Here is a 25512-nt window from a genome sequence, read left to right on the forward strand (position 1 = left end):
GACTTGCTTCTTTACTGGGAAGCGGATCGTTCTTAGACTTGCTTCTTTACTGGGAAGCGGACCGTTCTTTAGACTTGCTTCTTTACTGGAAGCGGATCGTTCTTAGACTTGCTTCTTTACTGGGAAGCGGACCGTTCTTAGACTTGCTTCTTTACAGGGAAGCGGACCGTTTCTTAGACTTGCTTCTTTACTGGGAAGCGGATCGTTCTTAGACTTGCTTCTTTACTGGGAAGCGGATCGTTCTTAGACTTGCTTCTTTACTGGGAAGCGGACCGTTCTTAGACTTGCTTCTTTACTGGGAAGCGGACCGTTCTTAGACTTGCTTCTTTACTGGGAAGCGGACCGTTCTTAGACTTGCTTCTTTACTGGGAAGCGGACCGTTCTTAGACTTGCTTCTTTACTGGGAAGCGGACCGTTGCTAAGGCTCAACTCTTCACTAGAAAGCCGACCGTTTTCTAGACTTGCTGCTTTATTCGGTTCCCTCACTGGACCTGCTCACCAACAAGGAGACTTGCTGAAAATTAAGCTTTCCGACAATATGTATAAAGCTTCTTTCGAAATCAAATTTTTTTTTCTTCTTTTTTTTATTTCCAATTTCATTTCATATAAATACACAACGCGCGAACCGGATAGAACGCCACAATTGTGACGTCACGTCAAAACAATAAATAATACAAAATGGCGGACATTTGTGTTTCTTTTCATAAATAAAATGGCTATTTTGACAACAGCCCTCTTCAAAAGGAAATATTAGATATTTCTATCAAATGTCAAAATAACATTCTTTTTTTATTCATCTGTTTCTTGATACTGTCTGCTTAGGTAGTCTGCAAAGATATTGTCGGATCCTTTGATGGCTTCAATACGGAACTGGTATGATTGAAGAAATAAGGCCCACCTCACTAATCGACCATTGTCTGGTGTACTTTTCTGGATGTACGACAATGAACTGTGGTCCGTTTGTATGATGAACTCTTTCCCATACAAGTATTTTTGGAACTTCTTTATTCCATATACGATTGCTAGACACTCTCTTTCTCCTACAGAATATTCCTTTCACGATCAAGTAGCTTTTTGCTTGCAAGGCAATAGGAAACAAGTCTCCCTCATATCTCTGAAGCAATGCTGAACCTATCGCAGCATTCGAGGCATCAAACTGTAAAATGAATTATTTTGAAAAATCAGGCAGTCGAAGATATGGACTCTTGGTTTGATGCTCCTTTAAAGTATTAAAAGCTTTTTCCTGCTCTTCTCCCCATCGTACATTGTTTGGTAGGCCTTTATTCGTTAAGTCTGTAAGTGGTGCCGCAATCTCAGCAAACGATGGTATGAATCTCCTGTAATATCCGGCAGGTCCTAAGAACGCTTCTGACTTGTCTTTTAGTCTTTGGCACTTCTGCTTCTTTGATTCTTGTCAGTTTTTTCCCTCCATTTGAACTATATGCCATTTCCAACCATGTGTCCTGTAAAACCAATGTTGTTATATCCTATATAACACTTCGATGGCTTTATGGTAAGCTCTGCTTCTGCCAATCTTTGGAGGAGCTCCCGCAGCATTGTCATATGTTCTGTCCAGGTTGTTGTATGCCCTATCATATCGTCAACATAGTTTCAACAAAATCACACCTGCCAATAACTTCCGCATCATTCTGTTGAATGTGGCTCCAGAGTTAACCATACCGAAAGGCATTTTCTTGAATTGATAACTCCCTCTATCCGTTGCAAATGCTGTAAATCTGCGGCAATTTTCAGCAACTGGGATTTGCCAATAACCTTTGCATAAGTCGATCTTGGTAAAATACTTAGCATCTTTCAGCTTTGCCATGATATCATCTACGCTTGCCATTGGTTCGGTGTCAAATTTGGTGACGGCATTCAGTCTTCTAAAATCAATACAAAATCGATTACTCCCATCTTTCTTCTTGACAATGACTATCGGTGCGTTGTATTCCGACACAGATGGTTCAATCACATCAGCCTTTATCATATCTTGTATTTCATTTTCAACAGCTTGTCTCTTGGCATATGGTATGGGGTACTGTTTCACTCTCACCGGCGTCTTGTCTGTTAATTCAACATGGTGCTCTATCAGTGGAGTTGTTCCTGGTCGCTCTGAAAACACTTCGCTAAATTCTTTAAGTATTGAAAGGACTTGCTTCCTCTGTTCAGGAGTAAGTCCCTCACTGATATTGACATCTTGGTATGTCTCTCCACTTGTGTAGTTAGGGAAGTCCAGGAGACTTTCGTCGTCCACCGCTCCATCTGAATTATCATCAACGTCTTCTATGATTGCTACACTTGCTGCAATCTTATCTTGGCGTTCTTCATATTTCTTCAGCAAATTAATGTGGAACGTCTTCAGCTTGTCTCCAATCTTGATTCTGTAATCAAATTTATTCATTACTTCGACAACTTGAAAAGGTCCTTTCCATTGAAGCATCATCTTATTATTGTCTGTGGGTAAAAGCAGTAAGACTTTATCTCCAACACGCAAAACTCTGTTTCGAGCTCTCTTGTCATAGTGATGCTTATAGGTATTCTTGGCTTTCATCAGGCTTTCTCTGGCTATCTTGCATGTCTCCTCCAAGCGCTGCTTCAGGTTGAGCACATATAGGTATGTATTCTGTATATCAGGATCTTCTCCTTGAGTCCACATGTCCCTTAGAATTTGCATGGGCCCTTTTACTGTTCTTCCGTAGAGCAACTCAAACGGGGAAAAGCCTGTACTCGCCTGTGGTACCTCTCTATATGCAAATAATACGGCCGGTAGGTATCTATCCCAGTCCTTGGGTCTTTCCTGGCACATCTTCCGCAGCATACTTTTAAGCACTCCATTCATACGCTCACACAAGCCGTTGCACTTTTGATTGTAAGGTGTTGTGAAGAGTTGCTTCACAGATATGAGTCGGCATATCTCTTTCATGAGGTCTGCTGTAAATTGACTTCCTCTGTCACTTAGAACTTCTGAAGGAAATCCTACCCTTGAATATATTTCAAGCAGTGCTTCAGCAATGCTCTCGGTGTCTATTTTCGCCAATGGCACGGCTTCAGGGTAACGTGTGGCAAAATCCACCACCGTCAAGATATATCTGTTGCCCTTCTCCGACACTGGTATAATCGGTCCTATCAAGTCTATTGCTACTCGATGAAATGGTTCCTCAATCACCGGCATGTCTCCTAGGGGGACCTTCTTCACTCGCCCTTTTGGGATGGTCTTCTGGCACACGTCACACGATCTGCAAAAACGTCCCACATCTCCCGTTATTCCTGGCCAATGGAAGCTTGTCAGGATTCTGTCCTCTGTCTTTTTAGATGACAAATGTCCACCAACAATGGATTCATGGGCAAGTTCCATCACTCTCTTCCTAAAGTCTGTCGGAACAACAATCTGCTTGGAGTCATCACCATTTTTCTGAAAGTAGGCTCTAAAAAGCACACCGTTTTCCACCACGTATTTAAACTTGGCCCCACCTTTGGTTTGTAGCTCTTCTGCCTTCTCTGCTAAGTCCCAAACTTTCTTTAATGAAGAGTCACCTTTCTGGGATTCCTTCAATTTCTCTATGTCAACTTCAGCTTCGCAGGAAGGTTTTGGAACAGTCAACGCTCTAGTTGGACGGTCTGCTCTCTGATGCTGTGCTCTTGTCATGACTGCTGCAACAGCCGATGGTTCTTCTGTCTCCTTCCATTCAGGATCAGGCTTATCAAGTACTCCAGCAACGTTACCAATCACTAAATCGCATATTAATGACTTAAGCACCATTGCCTCTAACTCCCCAACATAGTATGGCGTATCTACCCATATTTTCGCCAAAGGTACTACTTTGGCATCTCCATCAATTGTTATCATAACAATTTCTTTACCCGTGAGTTGTTCTTCTTTCACAAACTTCTTCTTTACCGCCGCTAACTCACATCCAGTATCTCTCAGCACTCTAACTGCATCTGCTCCAACAAAGCCCTTTTTCAACTCCAGGTTTCTTTCTTCTTCCAATAAATCAATGGTACAAGCTCCCGCGAGGATCGGCACAGTCTCACCACTGGCTAACTTCAACTTTCCATTTTCAGTGTTCTTCTCCAGTGGATTAAGGTCTGCTTTGGCACATACGGCTGCTACCTTGCGGTCACTTCTTACATCTTCTGGTTTTGTCTGCCTACAATCTTTTGCAATATGCCCCGTCTTGTTGCAAATAAAGCACACCTTCGGTGCTTGGCTTCTGTTGTTCTGTCGGCAGTCTCTGGCTAAATGGCCCGCCTTATTACAAATAAAGCATGTCTTCACTAGCGAATTTCTATTCTCTGTCACTCTGCTTGATGTCTCTGGAATGGATCTCTTGCCCATCTGCCCTTGTTTTGGAACTGGAGTACCTCTGGCAAAAACAGAAGACGCCCCTTTATGCGCTTCTATGTACTGCTCTGCAAGGCGTGTTAACTCTTCTATTGATGTCGGCACTCTTTCTTTCAGGAAGACAGCCAAATCTGTGGAACACCCCTCGATGAACTGTTCCTTGATTAATAGCTCGCTTATTCCATGAAAGGTCTGCTCTACTCCAGCCATATCTGTCCACCTTGTGAAATATCGTCTCAACCTCTCAATGAACTGAAAAACAGACTCACCAGGTAGTGGTCTGCTCTGCCTGAACTTCACCCTGAAACCCTCTTCAGTCAACTGGTATCGTTTTAAGATAGCCCTCTTCAGGGTGTCATACTCGTTGGCTTCTTCAATAGGCAAACTTGTAAAAACTTCCAGACCTTGCCCTGATAGTAATGAGCTTAAGCTCATTGCCCAAGAGTCTCTCTCTCAGTCTTGGCTGATGGCAAATCTTTCAAATCTCTCCAGAAATGAATCTATATTATCATTTGCTTCATCGAACTTAGGTATTCTTGGTCTTGCTTCCCTCACTGGTGGTTACTTTGCAGGATTTGATCCGCTCAATCTCGAGATCTTTTTCCTTCATCTGGAGCTCAAAGTTTATTTCCATCTGTCTTCTTTCTTCTTCACGCCTTCGGGCCCTTTCCTCTCTGGCTAGGCATTCTTCTTCCTTCTCTTGAAGAAACAATAATAAATCGCTGCCGGATAACCCTAGCTTTTCTCCTATTCTTAACCATTCGTCGTAATACATATTGCTCATTTTATCAAAATCTCTTTTAAGTGATCCCGGACGAGCCCCCAATTGTCAAGTTTTTGTTTTACTTATGAGATTTTTATTGAAATGAGCGGTACTTGAGATTATAAGTTAAGAATTGCTGCACTCCTTCAACTTCCTGCGCTGCTTAGACTTGCTGCAGTGTTTGACTTGCTGCAGTATTGGACTTGGTGAACTATTGGACTTGCTACGCTTCTTAGACTTGCTGCAGTATTGGACTTGCTGTACTATTGGACTTGCTACAGTTTTGGACTTGCTGCACTATTGGACTTGCTGCACTATTAGTCTTTCTGCGCTTCTTGGACTTGCTGCGCTTCTTGGACTTGCTGCGCTTCTTGGACTTGCTGCGCTTTTTAGACTTGCTGCGCTTCTAAGACTTGCTGCGCTCCTTGGACTTGCTGCGTTCCTTGGACTTGCTGCGCTTCTTAGACTTGCTGCGCTCCTTGGACTTGCTTCTTTTCTGGGAAGCGGACCATTCTTAGACTTGCTTCTTTACTGGGAAGCGGACCGTTCTTAGACTTGCTTCTTTACTGGGAAGCGGACCGTTCTTAGACTTGCTTCTTTACTGGGAAGCGGATCGTTCTTAGACTTGCTTCTTTACTGGGAAGCGGACCGTTCTTAGACTTGCTTCTTTACTGGGAAGCGGACCGTTCTTAGACTTGCTTCTTTACTGGGAAGCGGACCGTTCTTAGACTTGCTTCTTTACTGGGAAGCGGACCGTTCTTAGACTTGCTTCTTTACTGGGAAGAGGACCGTTCTTAGACTTGCTTCTTTACTGGGAAGCGGATCGTTTCTTAGACTTGCTTCTTTACTGGGAAGCGGATCGTTCTTAGACTTGCTTCTTTACTGGGAAGCGGACCGTTCTTAGACTTGCTTCTTTACTGGGAAGCGGACCGTTCTTAGACTTGCTTCTTTACTGGGAAGCGGATCGTTCTTAGACTTGCTTCTTTACTGGGAAGCGGACCGTTCTTAGACTTGCTTCTTTACTGGGAAGCGGATCGTTCTTAGACTTGCTTCTTTACTGGGAAGCGGACCGTTCTTAGACTTGCTTCTTTACTGGGAAGCGGACCGTTCTTAGACTTGCTTCTTTACTGGGAAGCGGACCGTTGCTAAGGCTCAACTCTTCACTAGAAAGCCGACCGTTTTCTAGACTTGCTGCTTTATTCGGTTCCCTCACTGGACCTGCTCACCAACAAGGAGACTTGCTGAAAATTAAGCTTTCCGACAATATGTATAAAGCTTCTTTCGAAATCAAATTTTTTTATGCCCTCACAATGTGGGAGCATATAGCGTTGCACTTGTCCGTCCGTCCGTCAGTCCGTCCGTCCGTACGTCCCGAAATCTTGTGAACGCAACTCCTCTTAAACCGGATGGCAGATTTTGCTTAAACTTACAGGGATGAACAACCTTAATGTGTAGATGGTAGTAAAGGAAGGAATTTTCGCTGCGACCAAATTTAACAGAATTATGGCCCTTTGTTGATTTTTTCACTAGATACTATGTAGAAATTTTGTGAACGCAACTCCTCTTAAACCGGATTGCAGATTTTGCTTAAACTTACAGGGATAAACAACCTTACTGTGTAGATGGCAGTAAAGGAAGGAATTTTTGCTGCGACGAAATTTAACAGAATTATGGCCCTTTGTTGATTTTTTCACTATATACTATGTAGAAATTTTGTGAACGCAACTCCTCTTAAACCGGATGGCAGATTTTGCTTAAACTTACAGGGATGAACAACCTTAATGTGTAGATGGCAGTAAAGGAAGGAATTTTTGCTGCGACCAAATTTTACAGAATTATGGCCCTTTGTTGATTTTTTCACTATATACTATGTAGAAATTTTGTGAATGCAACTCCTCTTAAACCGGATGGCAGATTTTGCTTAAACTTCCAGGGATGAACAACCTTAATGTGTAGATGGCAGTAAAGGAAGGAATTTTTGCTGCAACCAAATTTAACAGAATTATGGCCCTTTGTTGATTTTTTCATTATATACTATGTAGAAATTTTGTGAATGCAACTCCTCTTAAGCCGGATGGCAGATTTTGCTTAAACTTCCAGGGATGAACAACCTTAATGTGTAGATGGAAGTAAAGGAAGGAATTTTTGCTGCAACCAAATTTAACAGAATTATGGCCCTTTGTTGATTTTTTCATTATATACTATGTAGAAATTTTGTGAACGCAACTCCTCTTAAACCGGATGGCAGATTTTGCTTAAACTTCCAGGGATTAACAACCTTAATGTGTAGATGGCAGTAAAGGAAGGAATTTTTGCTGCGACCAAATTTAATCGAATTATGGCCCTTTGTTGATTTTTAGTTTTCAACTTGTGGCACATGTAGACCAAAAAATATTTGACCTTGTCCTAGTCATAAGATTGACAGAACAGTGGCGTGTGGGGGCATCCGTGTCCTATGGACACATTTCTAGTTTTCTTCTTTTTTTATTTCCAATTTCATTTCATATAAATACACAACGCGCGAACCGGATAGAACGCCACAATTGTGACGTCACGTCAAAACAATAAATAATACAAAATGGCGGACATTTGTGTTTCTTTTCATAAATAAAATGGCTATTTTGACATATTGTTACGGCCTTTCTTTACTCTATACCTCTACTCTTGTTTGCATTTTGTCATTTATAGTTTTAAAATAATATTGACAACATTGGAACAATTATATAGCAGTGTTTTTTCTTTCAATTTTCAAAACAACCTGTGGCTTTCTGAAGAAGAAAATATAGCACAATAAATCAGAAAAGAGGGAAATGAAATTATGGAATTAACCCACACATTTTATTAAATTTTCAATTTCAATTCAATTTAACATGCATTGTACATAGCAGAGGCTATCTATAGGCTTCTAGCTGCTTTTAAGTCATGGTTCTGGTGAAAAATGTGCACAATGCCTTTTAGGGGAAAATATTAGCATTTTTAGTGGAAAATATACCTATTTTGGGCTAGGGGAAACAGCCTTTATATGGCTGTAAAATTCAGGGGAAAAATCAAAAAATCACTATCGTTATTTTTTTTTTTATATAATTATAAAGCCAGCTTGTTTTGGGTATGCATTTTTCTTATATGTATTATCCTTTTCAAGGTCAATAAAAGGATGAAAAACCTTGAAAACAAACAAAATTTACAAGGAAAAATTTAACAGGAAAAATCTTTGCAGTTTTTATTGGCATGAAAATGGTTTCTAAGATGTTAAAACAGCATATAATATACTTGTACTTTAATAGTGACTCAATTACTTTAATATTAAAATTATTTTTTTATTTCATCTGAGGTTAATATATAGACAAGACTTATTTTTTTATGACTTTATATAGGGATTTGTCAAAGTTTATTTTATGTATTTACTCAGGTTATTTGTACAATTGTTGATCTTTCAAATTTTAATATTGGCAAGATTGATGTATACTTTATAGAAATATAGGAAAATGAAATTGGCATTATAACTTATAAGCATATTGGTTTAATGTCAGAATGTATAAGTTTGTACTTACAAGCTTACAAACAGCTGTATACATTGGTCACATTTGTGATAAACTTAGAAACAAAATATTCATTATTAAACCACAATTCTAAAATGAATGCAATCGATAATATTATTTCTATATATATAAACTGTTTGTGCGAGTTTTAGTCAGTTTTTTCCCCCAAAAGCCTGGTAAGCGGCCCTTCCTGTGGGAATACCCTAATTTTGGGGGAAAATAATATGGTATTATTGTAAAAGGGGAAAACTTTGTCAATTCAATTTTTGGGAAAAATTGCATTATTTTAAAGAAATTATCTTTGGGGAGCCACCCTTGAACAGTCCCTGCTATAGAACTTAGAAGGAAAAAAAGCTTTGATAATGTAGCCTCCATATTGTGTTTCCAGATTTACATAATACAGTATAGTATAGTTGTTGGGCTGTATGACATCAGTTGGAAAAAGCAAAGTCAGGATTTTTAGCCATATTTAGATTCAACACAATGTAAAGATGGAGGCCAAAGTATTAAAATCTCTGTAGGTCAGGTAGTCAATTAATTCTTATATAGTGACAGAAAGCCTTGTTCAAACAATATATTTCCATTTATTTGACAGCAATATAGCTGTTTCCTGTAACATACTGTTTACAAAGGATGCGGCAATTCATATACTATACAATGATATCCCATGCGAACAATCCCGTCTGCACTTCATTAAAATACAATAGTTACAGTCAATACTTGTGTACAGGTGCTTCAGTTGTTTATTGGTCTGTATACATTATTAGATAAATCCAAGTTCTATGAGACCAGTCCATGAATGTTATTTGAATAATTAAAGTAGAACCGTTCTTAATATGGGAAAATAAATATTGGATGTAACTAAGTGGTACGCCCATCGCTGGTTGCTAATATTTATTGTTAGCCTAACATCACTTGTGTACTTTAAAAACTTAAGTTATGGAATATTAAATACAGCTCTCTAAATTAAAGTCCGTATTTAAAACAGTTAAAGGAGGTGGTTGAAATTTCTTGATGATAATTCTATTATGTACACATTTATTTCGGTTATGATTGTGTAATGTTAAGAGGTAGATGTTCAAAAGGATTTATAAACAAAAGGTAAACATAATGGATTTAAATAGGCATTCTTTGGCCATTTTGGCAAATGCAGGAACATAGTATTAATATTGTTTTCCATGAATTTGAGAAGGAAAAAAATATAAATGTTCGCCTTTTTTAATCTGCTGCATGGAAAGATGTTGGCCCTATTGCCTAAAAAGAATTGTTTTCATTTAAGTAGTTCTATAGAAGCAAAGTTGTTTACTGCACAGTGTGTTTTTCCCCCTACTATGCGAAGTGGTAGTGGCACTGCATGGTTTCCTCGATTTGTGAGACAGGACTGGTGTGATTTTTTGTTGAAATTGTCAAGATTTAGTTCAATGTCCCTAAAAAAATGGGATATTGACATTATTTGCGAAAAATAATTTACAACTCCAGGATGATTAAAACAAAGCATTTAATTGAGAAATTTCAACCTGAAATGTTTATATAACTCTGGTTTCATCAACTTCACTGTTTTAGGAGGTGACTGAAACTGTTTTGTTGCAATCATCAAAGAAATTTTTTTATTGTAAAAGTGGCATTTCTTAGATTTGTGAAGCTGGCACTTTGGAATTATGAATTGGCTTTCTTCAAATTGTGAAATGGCCCCTGTTATGTAGTGTAAAAACCCCTGACATTGTCTTTAAAAGCTTGTTAAATACTTGATTTTATTTTTAATAAAAATAATGCTTTTAATTAAAACATGTACCAGGATTAGGTACATATATATTTCATTTTTAGCTCGACTATTCGAAGAATATGAGAGCTATTGTAGTCGCCCCGGCGTCGGCGTCAGCGTCCGCGTCGGCGTCTGCGTTGGTTAAAGTTTTTTGTAAATTCAAATATCTCAATTATTGCTTGAGATATTCAATTGAAACTTACAATACTTATTTATAGTAACAATGTACATCAGATTGACAAGTTGTATAACTCTACCTACAATATTGACAGAATTATGCCCCTTTTTAACTTAGAAATTTTGGTTAAAGTTTTTTCTAAAGTCAAATATCTCAATTATTGCTTGAGATATTCAATTGAAACTTGCAATACTTATTTATAGTAACAATGTTCATCAGATTGACAAGTTGGATAACTCTGCCTACAATATTGACAGAATTATGCCCCTTTTTAACTTAGAAATTTTGGTGAAAGTTTTTTTTAAATTCAAATATCTCAATTATTGCTTGAGATATTCAATTGAAACTTGCAATACTTATTTATAGTAACAATGTACATCAGATTGACAAGTTGGATCACTCTACCTACAATATTTTCAGAATTATGCCCCTTTTTAACTTAGAAATTTTGGTTTATGTTTTTTGTAAATTCAAATATCTCAATTATTGCTTGAGATATTCAATTGAAACTTGCAATACTTATTTATAGTAACAATGTACATCAGATTGACAAGTTGGATAACTCTACCTACAATATTGACAGAATTATGCCCCTTTTTAACTTTAGAAATTTTGGTTAAAGTTTTTTGTAAAGTCAAATATCTCAATTATTGCTTGAGATTTTCAATTTAACCTTACAATACTTATTTATAGTAACAATGTATATCAGTTTGCAAAATCGCATAACTCTGCCTGAAATTTTATGCACTTCTTTGAGAGCATAATAGGACTCTCCCAAAGACCTTTAGCCGAAACGTGGATTTAAAGAAAAATTTGGCCATTTTGTTAATTTAGAAAATGTTACATTATCAAGGCTCTTTTAATATCAAACACTTAGAATAGTCGAGCATGCTGTCCTACCGACAGCTCTTGTTATTACTCGCTCTTTCATTTATTTTAAATGTGAACAATAATATGTTTGTGTTTTACTGTATTGCTCGAAAATTTAATGACACGTTAATGAAAAATCAACTTTTAATAATACAGGTATTGTGTTCTAAAGAATAATAATTATTAGGTCTAACAGTTACTTGCAAGCTGGTTTAAAATGTAAAAGTCTCATTTATCGGCTTGAAATAATGAAATAGTTTGTATTTTTATCCAACATTGTAAGATAAGTTATCGGGTTTTAGATTTTATTGCACTGAGTGTATAGGTAATTTGAGATATTTGCAGTATTGATTAGGTCATAGGATATAATTTAGAACTTTTTTTATAATGTATGCCTTAATATATAAAGGAAGTTTCTATTTTTGTGCAGTTCATGTTTCGGTACTTTAGAAATACATGTAACAGTTTTAATCTTTATACATACATGCATGACCTTTGTGTGTTTTATTCGGAGTTTTTAGTTTTACTTTAACCCTAATACCATGCTAAATGTATTAAATGGACTTGTCTGTCTTTCAAAAACCATTTATCAATTTAAAGGAAAATTTCAAAATGATTACAGACAGGATAGCAAATAGTTGTTCTAGTATTTGACCAATGACTTTTTGGAAACTATCAAAGTAGTCACCAAAATTAAACAGCTTTTGAGAAATTAAAATAAAAACATTATCCTATGCATAATGGCATATTGGGTCTTAAGAGTTGATTACACAGTTGCAAAGTTAATACATGTATTAAATGTCAATGCTCTGTCAATTTGTTTAACCATTTACCATGATGACACCAAAAGTGATTAGTTTTTGACAACAGTATAGGAACAGGCCACTATGTACTAATCTGCAGTCTGACCAAGCTTAGCCTAACTTTTACAATTTCATCTTGATATGAATCCCCATGCATATTGATAATCAGCAGTTTCAAAATATGTAAGCTGAACTAGCCCATAGGTTGACATGGTGTAAAGCTATAAGTGCTGATATTACTTTAAAAATCTATTTTTAACCCATTGCTTCATGAGCATTTTGTGAAAAATGGCTGTTTTCATTGAAAAGTCTCCCGTTACAAGTTCAAATTGCTATAATACTATAAAAACTGCTTCAACACTAATCAAACTTGGCACAAATGTTGACTGGACCATTGTCCTTGCAACAACATGCTCAGACTTAAATTTTCTGTTACCATGGCAACGAGGGGACATCTCAAAATTGCCAAAAATCACTATTTTGCGTTGATTTTTTCCATCAAAATTGATTTCAAAGTGCTGCAACTTATCAATGGATTGAGATAGAGTCAAATGCTTTTCAGCGTTGGTTACACGTTACCTTATGATCAATCTGGGGTCATTTACAGCCTCTCACAAGTCCAAAATTTTCTTGGCGATGAGGGGGACTCCGCCCCCCTTCAAACCCCCCAAAACAGAAGGGGGCACATCCCCCTTCTGGCAACCCCCTGATGTATCTTTTGGTTGGGGGGCCGCGCCGAAAAAGAGCTCAATTTTTTTAACAACATTTCTTAAACAAAAACAAGTGTTTAGGGCCTAAATAAGGCATTTTTTCATCATTTGAGACAACAAAAAGGGGGGGGGGTGAAAAAGGCGTTAAAAGGCGTGTATATGAAGTAATGGGTTAAGTAACATTTTCATATTTTAATCTTCTTATCTGATAAGAGTGTTAGTAAAAAGTGTCACTGTTATTATCAGTAAGAGTATTGAATATAGGAAAAACAAAACACAATGTCACCTAACAACAACAACAACAACAACAAAGATACAATAATGGGAATAAATTATATACTTATTATTAATTATGCTATGCAGGGACTGTATATAATGATGATTAATGAAATAACTTAAAAGTTGCTATTTTGATTATTTACAGATATCAAGAAATAAAAGATTACAGTAGGAGGATTGGTAGAAACAACTAGAGGCTGGTATCTTCTAGGGTTTCTTTTTTCATCACTTTCCGGATAATTTTCAAGAAATTGCTACAATGTAGCTGTGGATTTTATTGAACCCAAAGTTTCAAAGAGTTGATAATGGTTAAATGGTTGGATAGTTGTTCAAGTCACTAACAATTTGAATGTAAATGCTGACTTAGGAACTGAGGAACTTGCCTAAGGTTTGATGTTTACCCTTTTTTAAGGGCTGGAATAGTGTATAGGAAAATGAGAGAGATGCAAAATGGAAATTCGCAATCACTGTCGCAAGGGGGTATGAGTGACAACAATCAAAACGGGCTTGATGAGGAGGCAGATAAGAAGGTCACACCATATGAGAGGCTGTCACAAGATCTCAGTAACGATCCTAGAGTCCTGAAGGAGATCACGCTCGGAAAAAGGATTGGGTTTTATAGAATACGAGGGGAGCTCGGAAGTGGCAACTTTTCACAAGTCAAGATGGGAATTCATGCTCTAACAAAAGGTACAGGGTTGTTTTGAAAATATATTTTTTTTAAAAATTGTCATTTCTTGGTCTTTTTCTGCACTATAAAAAAATCACTTTTTATCTACAAGTGAGATAGACCAAATATTTTAGCAGGCCTTATGGTTTAAGATTTTAGAGTGAATGGGAAAGTAAAAAAAATCATCTCATAGTATAAAATGAATAGAATGAATTTTCTTATTAATATATAACTTGAATAAACCTTTGCCATGCTCTTAAAATTGTATCAAATTATCACTATAGAGTCTTGTCATGCTGCAGGAAAATTTAGCCTGGCCTTGCTCTTGTCAGTCTGTAGGGAAGCTCAGGCTGACCTGGCTCTTGTCAGGTTAGCCTGGCTCTTGTCAGGTTGCAGGGATATTGAGGCTGACCTGGCTGTTGTCAGGCAAAGAGATATTCTGGCTGATCTGGCTGTTGTCAGGTTAGCCTGGCTCTTGTCAGGTTGCAGGAATATTCAGGCTGACCTGGCTGTTACCAAGCTGTAGGGATATTCAGGCTGACCTGGCTCTTGTCAGGTTGGCCTGGCTGTTGTCAGGTTGCAATAATATTCAGGCAGGTCTGGCTGTTGTCAGGTTGATCTGGCTCTTGTCAGGTTAGCCTGGCTCTTGTCAGACTGCAGGGATATTAAGGCTGACCTGACTGTTGTCAGGTTAACTCGGCTCTTGTCAGGCTACAGGGATGTTCAAGCTAGCCTGTCTCTTTACTAGTGGCTAAGTAGTGGAGCATGTTATTGTTGCTGCTAGAAAACTAATATCTGTCTAAATGAATGAGTAAGTAGTCTCATTTGTAAAGTCTGAGTGCATCAGTAACGATGCAAGTCTCTGTACAGGTGTAGCATATGTGTTTGATGTCATTATAGAACCATATAGGTTCTGTTGGCATGAGTTATGTAACCCTTTAATTTCCTGGTATTATTACCTACCTTAATAAATAATAATGTTACCAGTGTAATACTAGACTAAACATCTGTGCAGTCTACCCTACTTCTATACCTTCAGCTGTTCAATGATCAAATTCTTATATTAATAATTTATTAAAGCAGACCATGTTTATTATACAAATCAATCTCAGCTAAAATATATTTATATACAATATTATTATAATAAAACTATATGAATACATAGTCACTAGTGTTGTGACTGTTTTTGTCAGTTTCTATGCAATTGACTAAATTTTCAATATAGGGCATACAAATACTTTATAAGGCAGTCCCACATGTTCCTATACAACTATGCTTTCATTAAAACATCAAGATCAATAGCAGAAGAATTGGCTTTGTTAACCTGGTAATGGGATCCATCAGCAATTAATCTTGTATCAGTAATTAGTAGCCATTAGCTCATTACAACTTAGAAACATCTGATACAGTTTTATATGAAAGGTTAGGCAAAAAAAAAAAGGTTCTGTTTTACCTAAGTTGTTATTCTTATTTTTTTATTTGCCTACCTTAGACTTCTTCCAAATATAAAATTACAAAAATTGCTGCCCTTTAATCATTTTTATTAGCTCGACTAGGTAGAGGTATTGCTATAGTCGCGGCGGCGTTGCCGTTTCCGTCTGCAAACTTGTACCTGGATCATAATTTTTTTTTATTTCTTGGTGTATTGTCTTCATACTTGGCCACAACAACCCTTGGGACAAGACCTTTCAGTAGACCACACTAACCTTGACCTTCTTCCATAAATGACCTTGACCTTCAAGGTTAAAAGTCCAAATTTTGCTTGTTAATGCTGTTATTGGCTGTAACTTTGTTATTTTTGAATGGATTTAGTCTTCAAACTTGAACATAATAATCTTCAAGGATATCCCTTAAAAATAACCAGACAGATCTGACCTTCACTCATAAATGACCTTGTTTTTCTTATTTTGAAAAATGGGGTGAATAGGTTGTGGAGACCAGAAACAGAACTGGTTTTTTTGTGATGGGGGTCCTCTTTTTTAAATTAGCTAGTAGAATCTTAAAGCAAATTAAGGCAGACCTCCTCAGGTAAATTAACAAATTTTAGTAAAAAAATCCAAAAGATTATTTATTTTAAGAACTACATCATGTTTATTGATGTGGTCACAGGTCAAGTGACTTTTTGCATGTTTTTGTCAGATACAAATGAATGTTCTACTTAAACCACCATATTTCTATCTTGTTTAATAGTGAAGAAAGGTTTAAGGGCTTAATAATAATTTCAGCTTTAATATTTGGACACAATTATTCACTATCAGTAATACTATGGATAGTAAGTGTCAAAGGTTTGCTAAAGTTTTTTATTTGATCAGGTGATATTTTTACTGGTTGGGGGTGGGGGTGGTGGTGGGGGGTTAACTAAATGTCAATAGTTCTTAGCCTGGATTAGGATAGATACTTCTTTAAATTTACATTTCTGTTTGTTTCTTGCTGTGCCGAAAAATTCATTGAAAGATTTGATTATACAAATGCCAGTACCAGGTGAAGAAATCTAAAATATTAATGTTAACATATTGTGTGATCTATTTTAATTAAATATATATTTATGCGTCACTTTTAAGGAATGCACATGTATTGATTGTCTGGTAGTGCTTTTTCAGATAAATAATAAGATTTAGATTTTCAACCAAACTTGAATAATTATTTTGGGAAAGGAAGGTTGAGGCACAATATTCACAATAGTAACATATATTTTTATTTTATTTATAAGGAAAATACTAGTGCATGCCTGATTTTGAGCCTCCGCCCACAAAAATTAAACAAACTGATCTTAAATGTTACAGTAACTTACTGTAAATACCTATTTAACCCTTAACTTGCTGGAATCAAAAGTGATTATTCTTTGTCACCAGTAAAGAGCCAGGCCAGCCTCCATATCCATGCAGTCAGACCAGGTGCTATACTATCACCCTACCAACCTTTCATCTTGATATCCCCGTACATTGTAATGAATTGTTCAAAAAATTGGAGCCTGAGGCAGGTCAGAAACTCAGCAGGTTAAGTTACACTTCATAAAATAACAATGATAAAGTTATATATAAATTACAGAAAAAGTTGCCATCAAGATACTGGACAAGACGAAGTTAGACCAGAAAACACAAAAACTTTTGTCACGAGAAATCTCGAGTATGGAGAAACTTCATCATCCGAACGTGATCCGGTTATACGAGGTAATAACTCATCTCATTGATAGAAACATTTATGATGCATCATTGATACTTTTCTGTTGATCTAATATTGAAACAGATTTGTAAAAATCAGACTGATTTTGAAACTGTCAGTTCTGAGTTATGATTGATGAACTTTGTGAAATACATGTAGATAGTTATTTATCAATTGTTTCCAGAATGATTTTTCAAAAAGATAACAAAATCTTTAAAAAGCATGTGCTCTTTCAAATAGGACTAAAGTCTAATTTAGTAATTCCATCACTACTCCTAGTGATATTTCACGTATTTCACCAATAAAAGGCCTCTTCCTTGTTGCAATATTTCTTTAAGATTATAAAGATTTCCTAAAAATCTGAACATACACTTTTTTTCACTTCCCAATAAGCAATTTTAGAGATATTTTTGCTTCAATAAACAAGAGGTAAGTGCTGCTGTGTATTTGTGTGATATTGATACATGTATTTCATTTTGTTGTTATATGAAAGTCCTTTTATAACCCACTTATTTGAAGAAAAAAAAATAAAAAAATAAAAAAAAAATGACATTTGAGAAAAGTTTGTCTCTGTTTTGTAGAGGAGAATCAAATGATCAGAGCTTGTGGAGTAATTAGATATGATTTGTTTTATAGGTGGTAGAGACATTAGCCAAATTACATATTGTAATGGAGTATGCTGGGGGCGGAGAACTATTCACTCGTATCTCTAACGAGGGCAAACTTCCAGAACCCGAGGCTAGGCATATCTTCTCTCAAGTTGTTGCAGCCATGGAACATTTGGTGCGTATTTTGTACAAGTTCATTCTTCAATGGATTGCAAGATTTCCTGAATGAAATAGTCTTACTGAAATCAATATTAAATTACCTTAGTGCAACAACAGGTTAATAATTCCTTTTAAATTCAGTCAACCCGTTACTGCACTAAGGTCATGTTGTGATAAATATTTGCATATTTGCCAATAGTAAAGAGGCTTATCAAGCTGCATTGTTATGCAAGGCCTAGCCTTAATTTATACTGGTTGCAAAGGCTATATGAACTTAAGGTTGATAGTTAAAGATAATCCCTGGAATTTTATTTTTCTGAGGGTCTTTCTAACACAAGAGGACACATTTGTTAAAATTTACAACATGTCTTACAGACCAGACATCCTGCTTTACTAATATTTGTTATTCTTTTGAAGAACTTGCAAGTCACCAGAAGTCTTAGAATACAAGTGATGACTAAAGTATCTAGCATATTGAAAAAATGGCCAGCAGGCTTCACTTAATGAAACACTGATCAGCTTGTCCTGATTGATGTTTGAAAATAACCAATAGGGATATATTTACCTTGTCTTTTGTTACATGTTTAAAATTAAATTAAGGCGTTTTGTAATTGTCGATAGCTTGAAATTTTGTTAGTAAGCTTAGGTGGATACATAAGTCTTATTGTCTGGAATTATTTTTACGCAATAGCCCCCTTGAACTTTGACTTACGAGAGTTCTAATGTATATAGAAAACGGGTTTTTAACATGCATGTTTGAAAGCAAACAATATAATCATCAAGTCAAGTTGTTTTATTTCTCGGCATTGATGTGTTGTTGTGGCATATACATATTTTATTAGATGACCAAAGTACTCTTGATTTCAAGCAGAAGTGCCACATTAATACAAAATTAATGAAAATGTTGCGCTTTAAGTCGCCATACAGACAGTCTTATGTTGTCTGAGTGATGAGGTTCCTTAAAAAAATGAAATTAATGATCTGTGATTTACCTAACATAGTCGTTTATATGACATTGACAAATTGTTTATCAAAGTCAGGATTAGATAAGTTATACAATTGCTAGTTTGAATGAATTTATTTCTTTTTTTCATTCTGAATAGGGTTGTTATCTCATTTTATTTAGTAGAAGAGTTCTACTGTCAGTTTGGGAAGCATAATTATTTATTTATTTTAAGTAGGATGGTTGTTCATACTAAATGTGCCAGGAGTTTTCATATAGACATATAGGCAGAATGAAAACTGTTCAATGGAATTTCTTTAAACTTGGCATGTTGTTAGAATGTGATGACAGAAATATTTTGAACACAAAAAGTTTATACCACTATCAATGGTAAAAATTACCACTAACATGGTATACCTGAGCACAATAATGTTATACCTTACCATTTTAGTGTTATACCTTTCCACTTTAATGGTATACATTACTGTATGCATATAGCTAATAGACGGGGCATTGGAACATGAGGCAATCTGATTTGTACAGATTATGAATCAGATTGCCAAGTGTTTTGATGTTCAGTCTTTTGTATCATCAGCAAAAATAAAACCACTCCGTCTCGTCCCAGTATAATTCCCCAACAATTGAAACCAATGTACAAGCATCTGAAAATAATATTTTTATTATTGTCTTGTTCTTTGTCGTCACAATAATTGAACCCCTGGAAAAAAATGTCAATTGCCGACAATTGACAAATAGTGCAGTAATCGGAGTGCAGGTAAATAATACCTGCACTCCAGTTAATGCACTCTGCATCATGGGTATACAATTTTAACTCTTGACACATTATGAATAGAAAGGTCTCCAAACTATGATAAAATATTGGAATGGCCTTACCTGACTATAATGGCCGAATGAATTATAAATACATGATAATAAATTTTTGAGAAAACATCATACAATATTGATCTTCTTTCGTAGAGTCTGTTGTTAAATGTAACGAAACACAATAATTAACAGATTTAATGAAGGCTTGTTAATGATCGTGGAATTTTTGTGAACAATAGAAACAGAGAAAAAAAACTTTAAAAAAAAGCACTTGATGTAAAAAAACGATTAGCAATTAGGTCAATTAGTAAGGTTAATCTTGTTGGGAGATAAGTGCATTTAAACATAACACAGACATAACAGTAAATTGATTCCTTCTTTACAAATTCTCTTATATAATTGTCACATATAGTGCACTCTTAACTGTATTTCTAGGAATTTAAGTATTGAATTTCAAAGCTAGGATCGTAAAGTTCATTTTGTGGTGAGATGTCACCAAGATACATAATCATACATGTAAATATAAGCTATAGCTTTTAGTGTTGTAACTGTGTTTCATATTACCAAATAAGGTAAAATTTCTCGTGTTTTTTTTTTGTCTTTCAACAAAAAAGAAATAATAGCGTTTATTGCCCTACTGGAAACCTATATTGTCTTATAAGAATGGTAATTTTCTTGAAATCTTTTTCTCAGCAATTTTCCTTTTTAGAATAATCACCGGTTCATTATTAATTGTGCATGACAGTCCATCTGAGAAAGATATTGAATAATTTTGAGTTTAAGCATGATGAATCAAAATTTCTACCCCTAATTTGAAGTTAAACAATGTAACAAGAATTAAATATGTTTATGTGAGCATTAAAGTTATCAGTTAGCACTAGTTCTACTCAGGTATCTTATGTCCTCCTTCCCAAATAAAACAGTGCTGATGGAGTGTTTAAGGTCGTTGACTTCAAACCACTTGCCTTTCACCGATGTTACTAAGGTTTAATTCGCGCCAGTGTCTCCGAATTCTTTCATGTGAGAAAGCTCTCCAACTAGCTAACGGAACATTGGTGGTTCTACTCAGGTGCCCTTTTTAGTCTGAAATAAATTTACAAAGGAGCACATGAGGTCTTCATCCACAGTAAAAGTTGACAGTCACCACATGACTGTGACGTAAAACCCGACCAACCAACCAACCCCAAAAAAGCTTGGCTGTGTCTCCTTACTGCAAAATATATACCTTGAATACTATTAGATAATATTGTATATTATATAGACATGATGTTTCTCGCGAATTGTTGTAACGAGATCAATATTCTCACAGTAGTCATTACCACCAATCTAGAACGCTTAAACTTAATCATGATACTCTGTGATACATGATAAAACATGATGGGAGAATGTAGAAAAAATAGGGCATAATGATAATGACATACTAGAAATGATAATTGACATGGGTTTTACAATGACGGTAAGATAATGTAGAAGACATTGTGAGCAAATTCATTATAAAATTATAATCATGACAGCAAAATTATCAATCATGACAGCAAAATTATCAATCTGGACAAAAAAATATCAATCATGACAGCAAAATTATCAATCTCGACAGTGAAATTATCAATAATGACAGCAGAATTATCAGTTCTGCTAAATATTATACGAAATTATAAGAAAACAGAAATGTGTTAAAGAAGATTAGACCTAAGATTGGTTAAATAATATTGATTGTGTAATTGATTGGACTTGTTGCTGTAATCTGAAAATGGAAGACATTATCTGACATGAAGACAAAATCTGACATAAGAAGTTATCGTAGGTACTTGGCAGTCATTGATCGCTATAAAGCTAATAGTTGCCAAGGTGTACTACTCAATGATTTTTAGATAGTGCTTATTATAAAAGTGATATTCAGGTCATGTCTGTGAATCAATGATTTCAAGGTGAAAAGATTAGCACTGATTCATTACCTTGATTTTGTTTTCATTACCATGAATTACACTTTCTCTCTTTAATTAGACATCAGATTTATCATTTTTGATTTCTTAACTAGGGAATTGTTTAGTTCAAGTCAGTTTCTAGATTATGCTGGAAGTTCATACTTTTGTTTCTGATCTTCTTATTGGAGAAATTCATCTATTTGGTTTTGAGCTAATTGGAATCACCCAGTATCAAATGTCTGTGGTATATTATATTGTTTGTGTTTTGCTACAAACAACATTTTCTTTCCTAACCCCTCGGATGATTGTAATGAAACTGCACAGAGGAATGATCTTTGATTGGTTTGCTACATTAAGGAACATAATAAATATTACTATTGTCTGCTTTAATAAGATAGCGAAAGATTGTCAATAAAGTATAGTTTACGTAATTTATGTTAAAATATGGCTTCAATTGTGTGGTGGCCCTTGAATAAGAATGAAAGTTATTAGAATAGGCAAAAATATATAAATGAGCAAAATAAGGTATAAACCAAATAGTTATTGTAACCAAGAAAAGTTCACAGAACCAGTTATAGATCTTAAAAATACATGTATGAGAAAATGATGAATTTTTCATTTAAATGAAAACATATTTCGCCTGCACTGCTCATCATATTGTGATGCTCAGGCTATTTTATCAATGTTCTTTAATATTTATTCATTTTCCGACGTTGAGTACGAATATTGCTGAGTACGAACCATCGCATTGTTTTGATGATTACTTTCTATGTAACTGCTTTTATCTCACATTATTATGATTTTCAGAGGCCATTTGTATATATAAATGTTTATTATCTATTCTTAAATGCTGACATACGTTTATTTTCATGTAATCTTGCTTAATATTTGGTCACATTTCTGAATTTGCCACTGGTCGGCCATTTTGAATATTAATGTGATGACGTCACAGGGTACTATAAATACTGCGCGTTAGCATATCGTTGTCATCTCATATCAGGTCGTCTGGTAGAAAAGTACTCTACGGAGTAGATAATTGTAGACGATTAAATAACCGAAAATGGATAGGATACAGGTGAAATTCACTTGTTATACCCCCGCACAACAAAGTTGTAAGGGGGGTATACTGGAATCAGCTTGTCCGTCCGGCCGTCCGTCCGGCCGTCCGTCCGGCCGTCGGTTTTTTCTTGTCCGCCCAATAACTTAAGATTCCTTTGACCCTTAGTCTTCATATTTGGCATGGAGGTTAGTCATGATAAGTAGATGACCCCTATTGATTTTGAGGTCACTAGGTCAAAGGTCAAGGTCACAGGGGCCTTGACTTCAAAAAGCTTGTCCGCCCAATAACTTAAGATTCCTTTGACCCTTAGTCTTCATATTTGGCATGGAGGTTAGTCATGATTAGTAGATGACCCCTATTGATTTTGAGGTCACTAGGTCAAAGGTCAAGGTCACACAGGGGCCTTGACTTCAAAAAGCTTGTCCGCCAATAACTTAAGATTCCTTTGACCTACAGTCGTCATATTTGGCATGGAGGTTAGTCATGATAAGTAGATGACCCCTATTGATTTTTGAGGTCACTAGGTCAAAGGTCAAGGTCACAGGGGCCTTGACTTCAAAAAGCTTGTCCGCCCAATAACTTAAGATTCCTTTGACCCTTAGTCTTCATATTTGGCATGGAGGTTAGTCATGATTAGTAGATGACCCCTATTGATTTTGAGGTCACTAGGTCAAAGGTCAAGGTCACAGGGGCCTTGACTTCAAAAAGCTTGTCCGCCCAATAACTTAAGATTCCTTTGACCTACAGTCGTCATATTTGGCATGGAGGTTAGTCATGATAAGTAGATGACCCCTATTGATTTTGAGGTCACTAGGTCAAAGGTCAAGGTCACAGGGGCCTTGACTTCAAAAAGCTTGTCCGCCCAATAACTTAAGATTCCTTTGACCCTTAGCCTTCATATTTGGCATGAAGGTTAGTCATGATTAGTAGATGACCCCTATTGATTTTGAGGTCACTAGGTCAAAGGTCAAGGTCACAGGGGCCTTGACTTCAAAAAGCTTGTCCCGCCCAATAACTTAAGATTCCTTTGACCTACAGTCCGTCATATTTGGCATGGAGGTTAGTCATGATAAGTAGATGACCCCTATTGATTTTGAGGTCACTAGGTCAAAGGTCAAGGTCACAGGGGCCTTGACTTCAAAAAGCTTGTCCGCCCAATAACTTAAGATTCCTTTGACCTTAGTCTTCATATTTGGCATGGAGGTTAGTCATGATTAGTAGATTGACCCCTATTGATTTTGAGGTCACTAGGTCAAAGGTCAAGGTCACAGGGGCCTTGACTTCAAAAAGCTTGTCCGCCCAATAACTTAAGATTCCTTTGACCTACAGTCGTCATATTTGGCATGGAGGTTAGTCATGATAAGTAGATGACCCCTATTGATTTTGAGGTCACTAGGTCAAAGGTCAAGGTCACAGGGGCCTTGACTTCAAAAAGCTTGTCCGCCCAATAACTTAAGATTCCTTTGACCTTACAGTCTTCATATTTGGCATGGAGGTTAGTCATGATTAGTAGATGACCCCTATTGATTTTGAGGTCACTAGGTCAAAGGTCAAGGTCACAGGGGCCTTGACTTCAAAAAGCTTGTCCGCCCAATAACTTAAGATTCCTTTGACCTACAGTCGTCATATTTGGCATGGAGGTTAGTCATGATAAGTAGATGACCCCTATTGATTTTGAGGTCACTAGGTCAAAGGTCAAGGTCACAGGGCCTTGACTTAAAAAAGCTTGTCCGCCCAATAACTTAAGATTCCTTTGACCTTAGTCTTCATATTTGGCATGGAGGTTAGTCATGATTAGTAGATGACCCTATTGATTTTGAGGTCACTAGGTCAAAGGTCAAGGTCACAGGGGCCTTGACTTAAAAAAGCTTGTCCGCCAATAACTTAAGATTCCTTTGACCCTTAGTCTTTATATTTGGCATGGAGGTTAGTCATGATTAGTAGATGACCCCTATTGATTTTGAGGTCACCAGGTCAAAGGTCAAGGTCACAGGGGCCTTGACTTCAAAAAGCTTGTCGCGCCAATAACTTAAGATTCCTTTGACCTACAGTCGCCATTTTGGCATGGAGGTTAGTCATGATCAGTAGATGACCTCTATTGATTTTGAGGTCACCAGGTCAAAGGTCAAGGTCACAGGGACTTTGACTTCAAAAACGTTATCTGCCCAATAACTTTAGATTCCTTTGACCCACAGTCTTCATATTTGACATGATGTTGATCATGATTAGTAGATGACCCCTTTTGATTTTGAGGTCACTGGATCAAAGGTCAAGGTCATAGGGACTTCAAAAAAGTTTGTCCACCCATTAACTTAAGATTCCTTTGACCCACAGTCTTCATATTTGGTATGGATGTTGATCATGACTATAAGGTGACCCCTATTGATTTTGAGGTCACTGGGTCAAAGGTCAAGGTCACAGGGACCTTGACAAAAAAAAAGCTTTTCTTCTCAATTGCTAAAGAATGTCCTGTCCGCAATGTATTGATTTTGACATTTTCACATTTGAAGCATGTAGAATACATAACTTAGCAATGCACTGGCTTAGTCACCTCAGATTTGGCAGGGAGGTTGTCCTTGAGCTCTAAATGGCCACTGTTGATTCTGACAAAGTGGTATGCGGGGGTATTCACGCCATGATAGTGGCAGTTCTAGTTGTTATTGTTAAACAGTTATAATAATTACTTTGCCAGTGTAGAGAACGGTTGTTCCAGAAATGGTTCATACCAAATCTGGTATAATACCCAATCTGGTATAGTACCCAATCTGGTAACTACCAGATCTGGTATCTCATTATATTGTACCAAACCTGGTACTTGTTTACTGAATCTGGTCATCTATAGGTATAATAATAATAGACTTTAGGCATCCATGACTATGTATATTTAAATAAATTGATCTATATAATATTT

At 36.4% G+C, this 25512-nt stretch overlaps 1 protein-coding gene and 1 long non-coding RNA gene across 2 annotated transcripts in view; both read left to right on the forward strand.

The window, feature by feature from the left end:
- The window catches only part of LOC132751695 (serine/threonine-protein kinase NIM1-like), a 45916-nt gene that overhangs the window by 4287 nt on the left and 16117 nt on the right, over positions 1 to 25512 (forward strand). Inside the window, exons 2-4 of the mRNA XM_060741914.1 lie at positions 13395 to 13939; positions 16968 to 17089; positions 17718 to 17864. Of these exons, the coding sequence (XP_060597897.1) occupies positions 13684 to 13939; positions 16968 to 17089; positions 17718 to 17864 (525 nt within the window). The 5' untranslated portion in view covers positions 13395 to 13683. The remainder of the gene's footprint in view (positions 1 to 13394; positions 13940 to 16967; positions 17090 to 17717; positions 17865 to 25512) is intronic.
- LOC132751697 (uncharacterized) lies at positions 23047 to 25261 on the forward strand. The gene is made up of 2 exons (XR_009628719.1): positions 23047 to 23552; positions 23845 to 25261. It is a non-coding gene; the product is annotated as an uncharacterized LOC132751697 (long non-coding RNA).

The sequence above is a fragment of the Ruditapes philippinarum genome, unplaced genomic scaffold (assembly GCF_026571515.1).
Source record: "Ruditapes philippinarum isolate M1 unplaced genomic scaffold, ASM2657151v2 ctg2549_1_1_1_1, whole genome shotgun sequence".
Classification (NCBI taxonomy): Eukaryota; Metazoa; Mollusca; class Bivalvia; order Venerida; family Veneridae; genus Ruditapes; species Ruditapes philippinarum.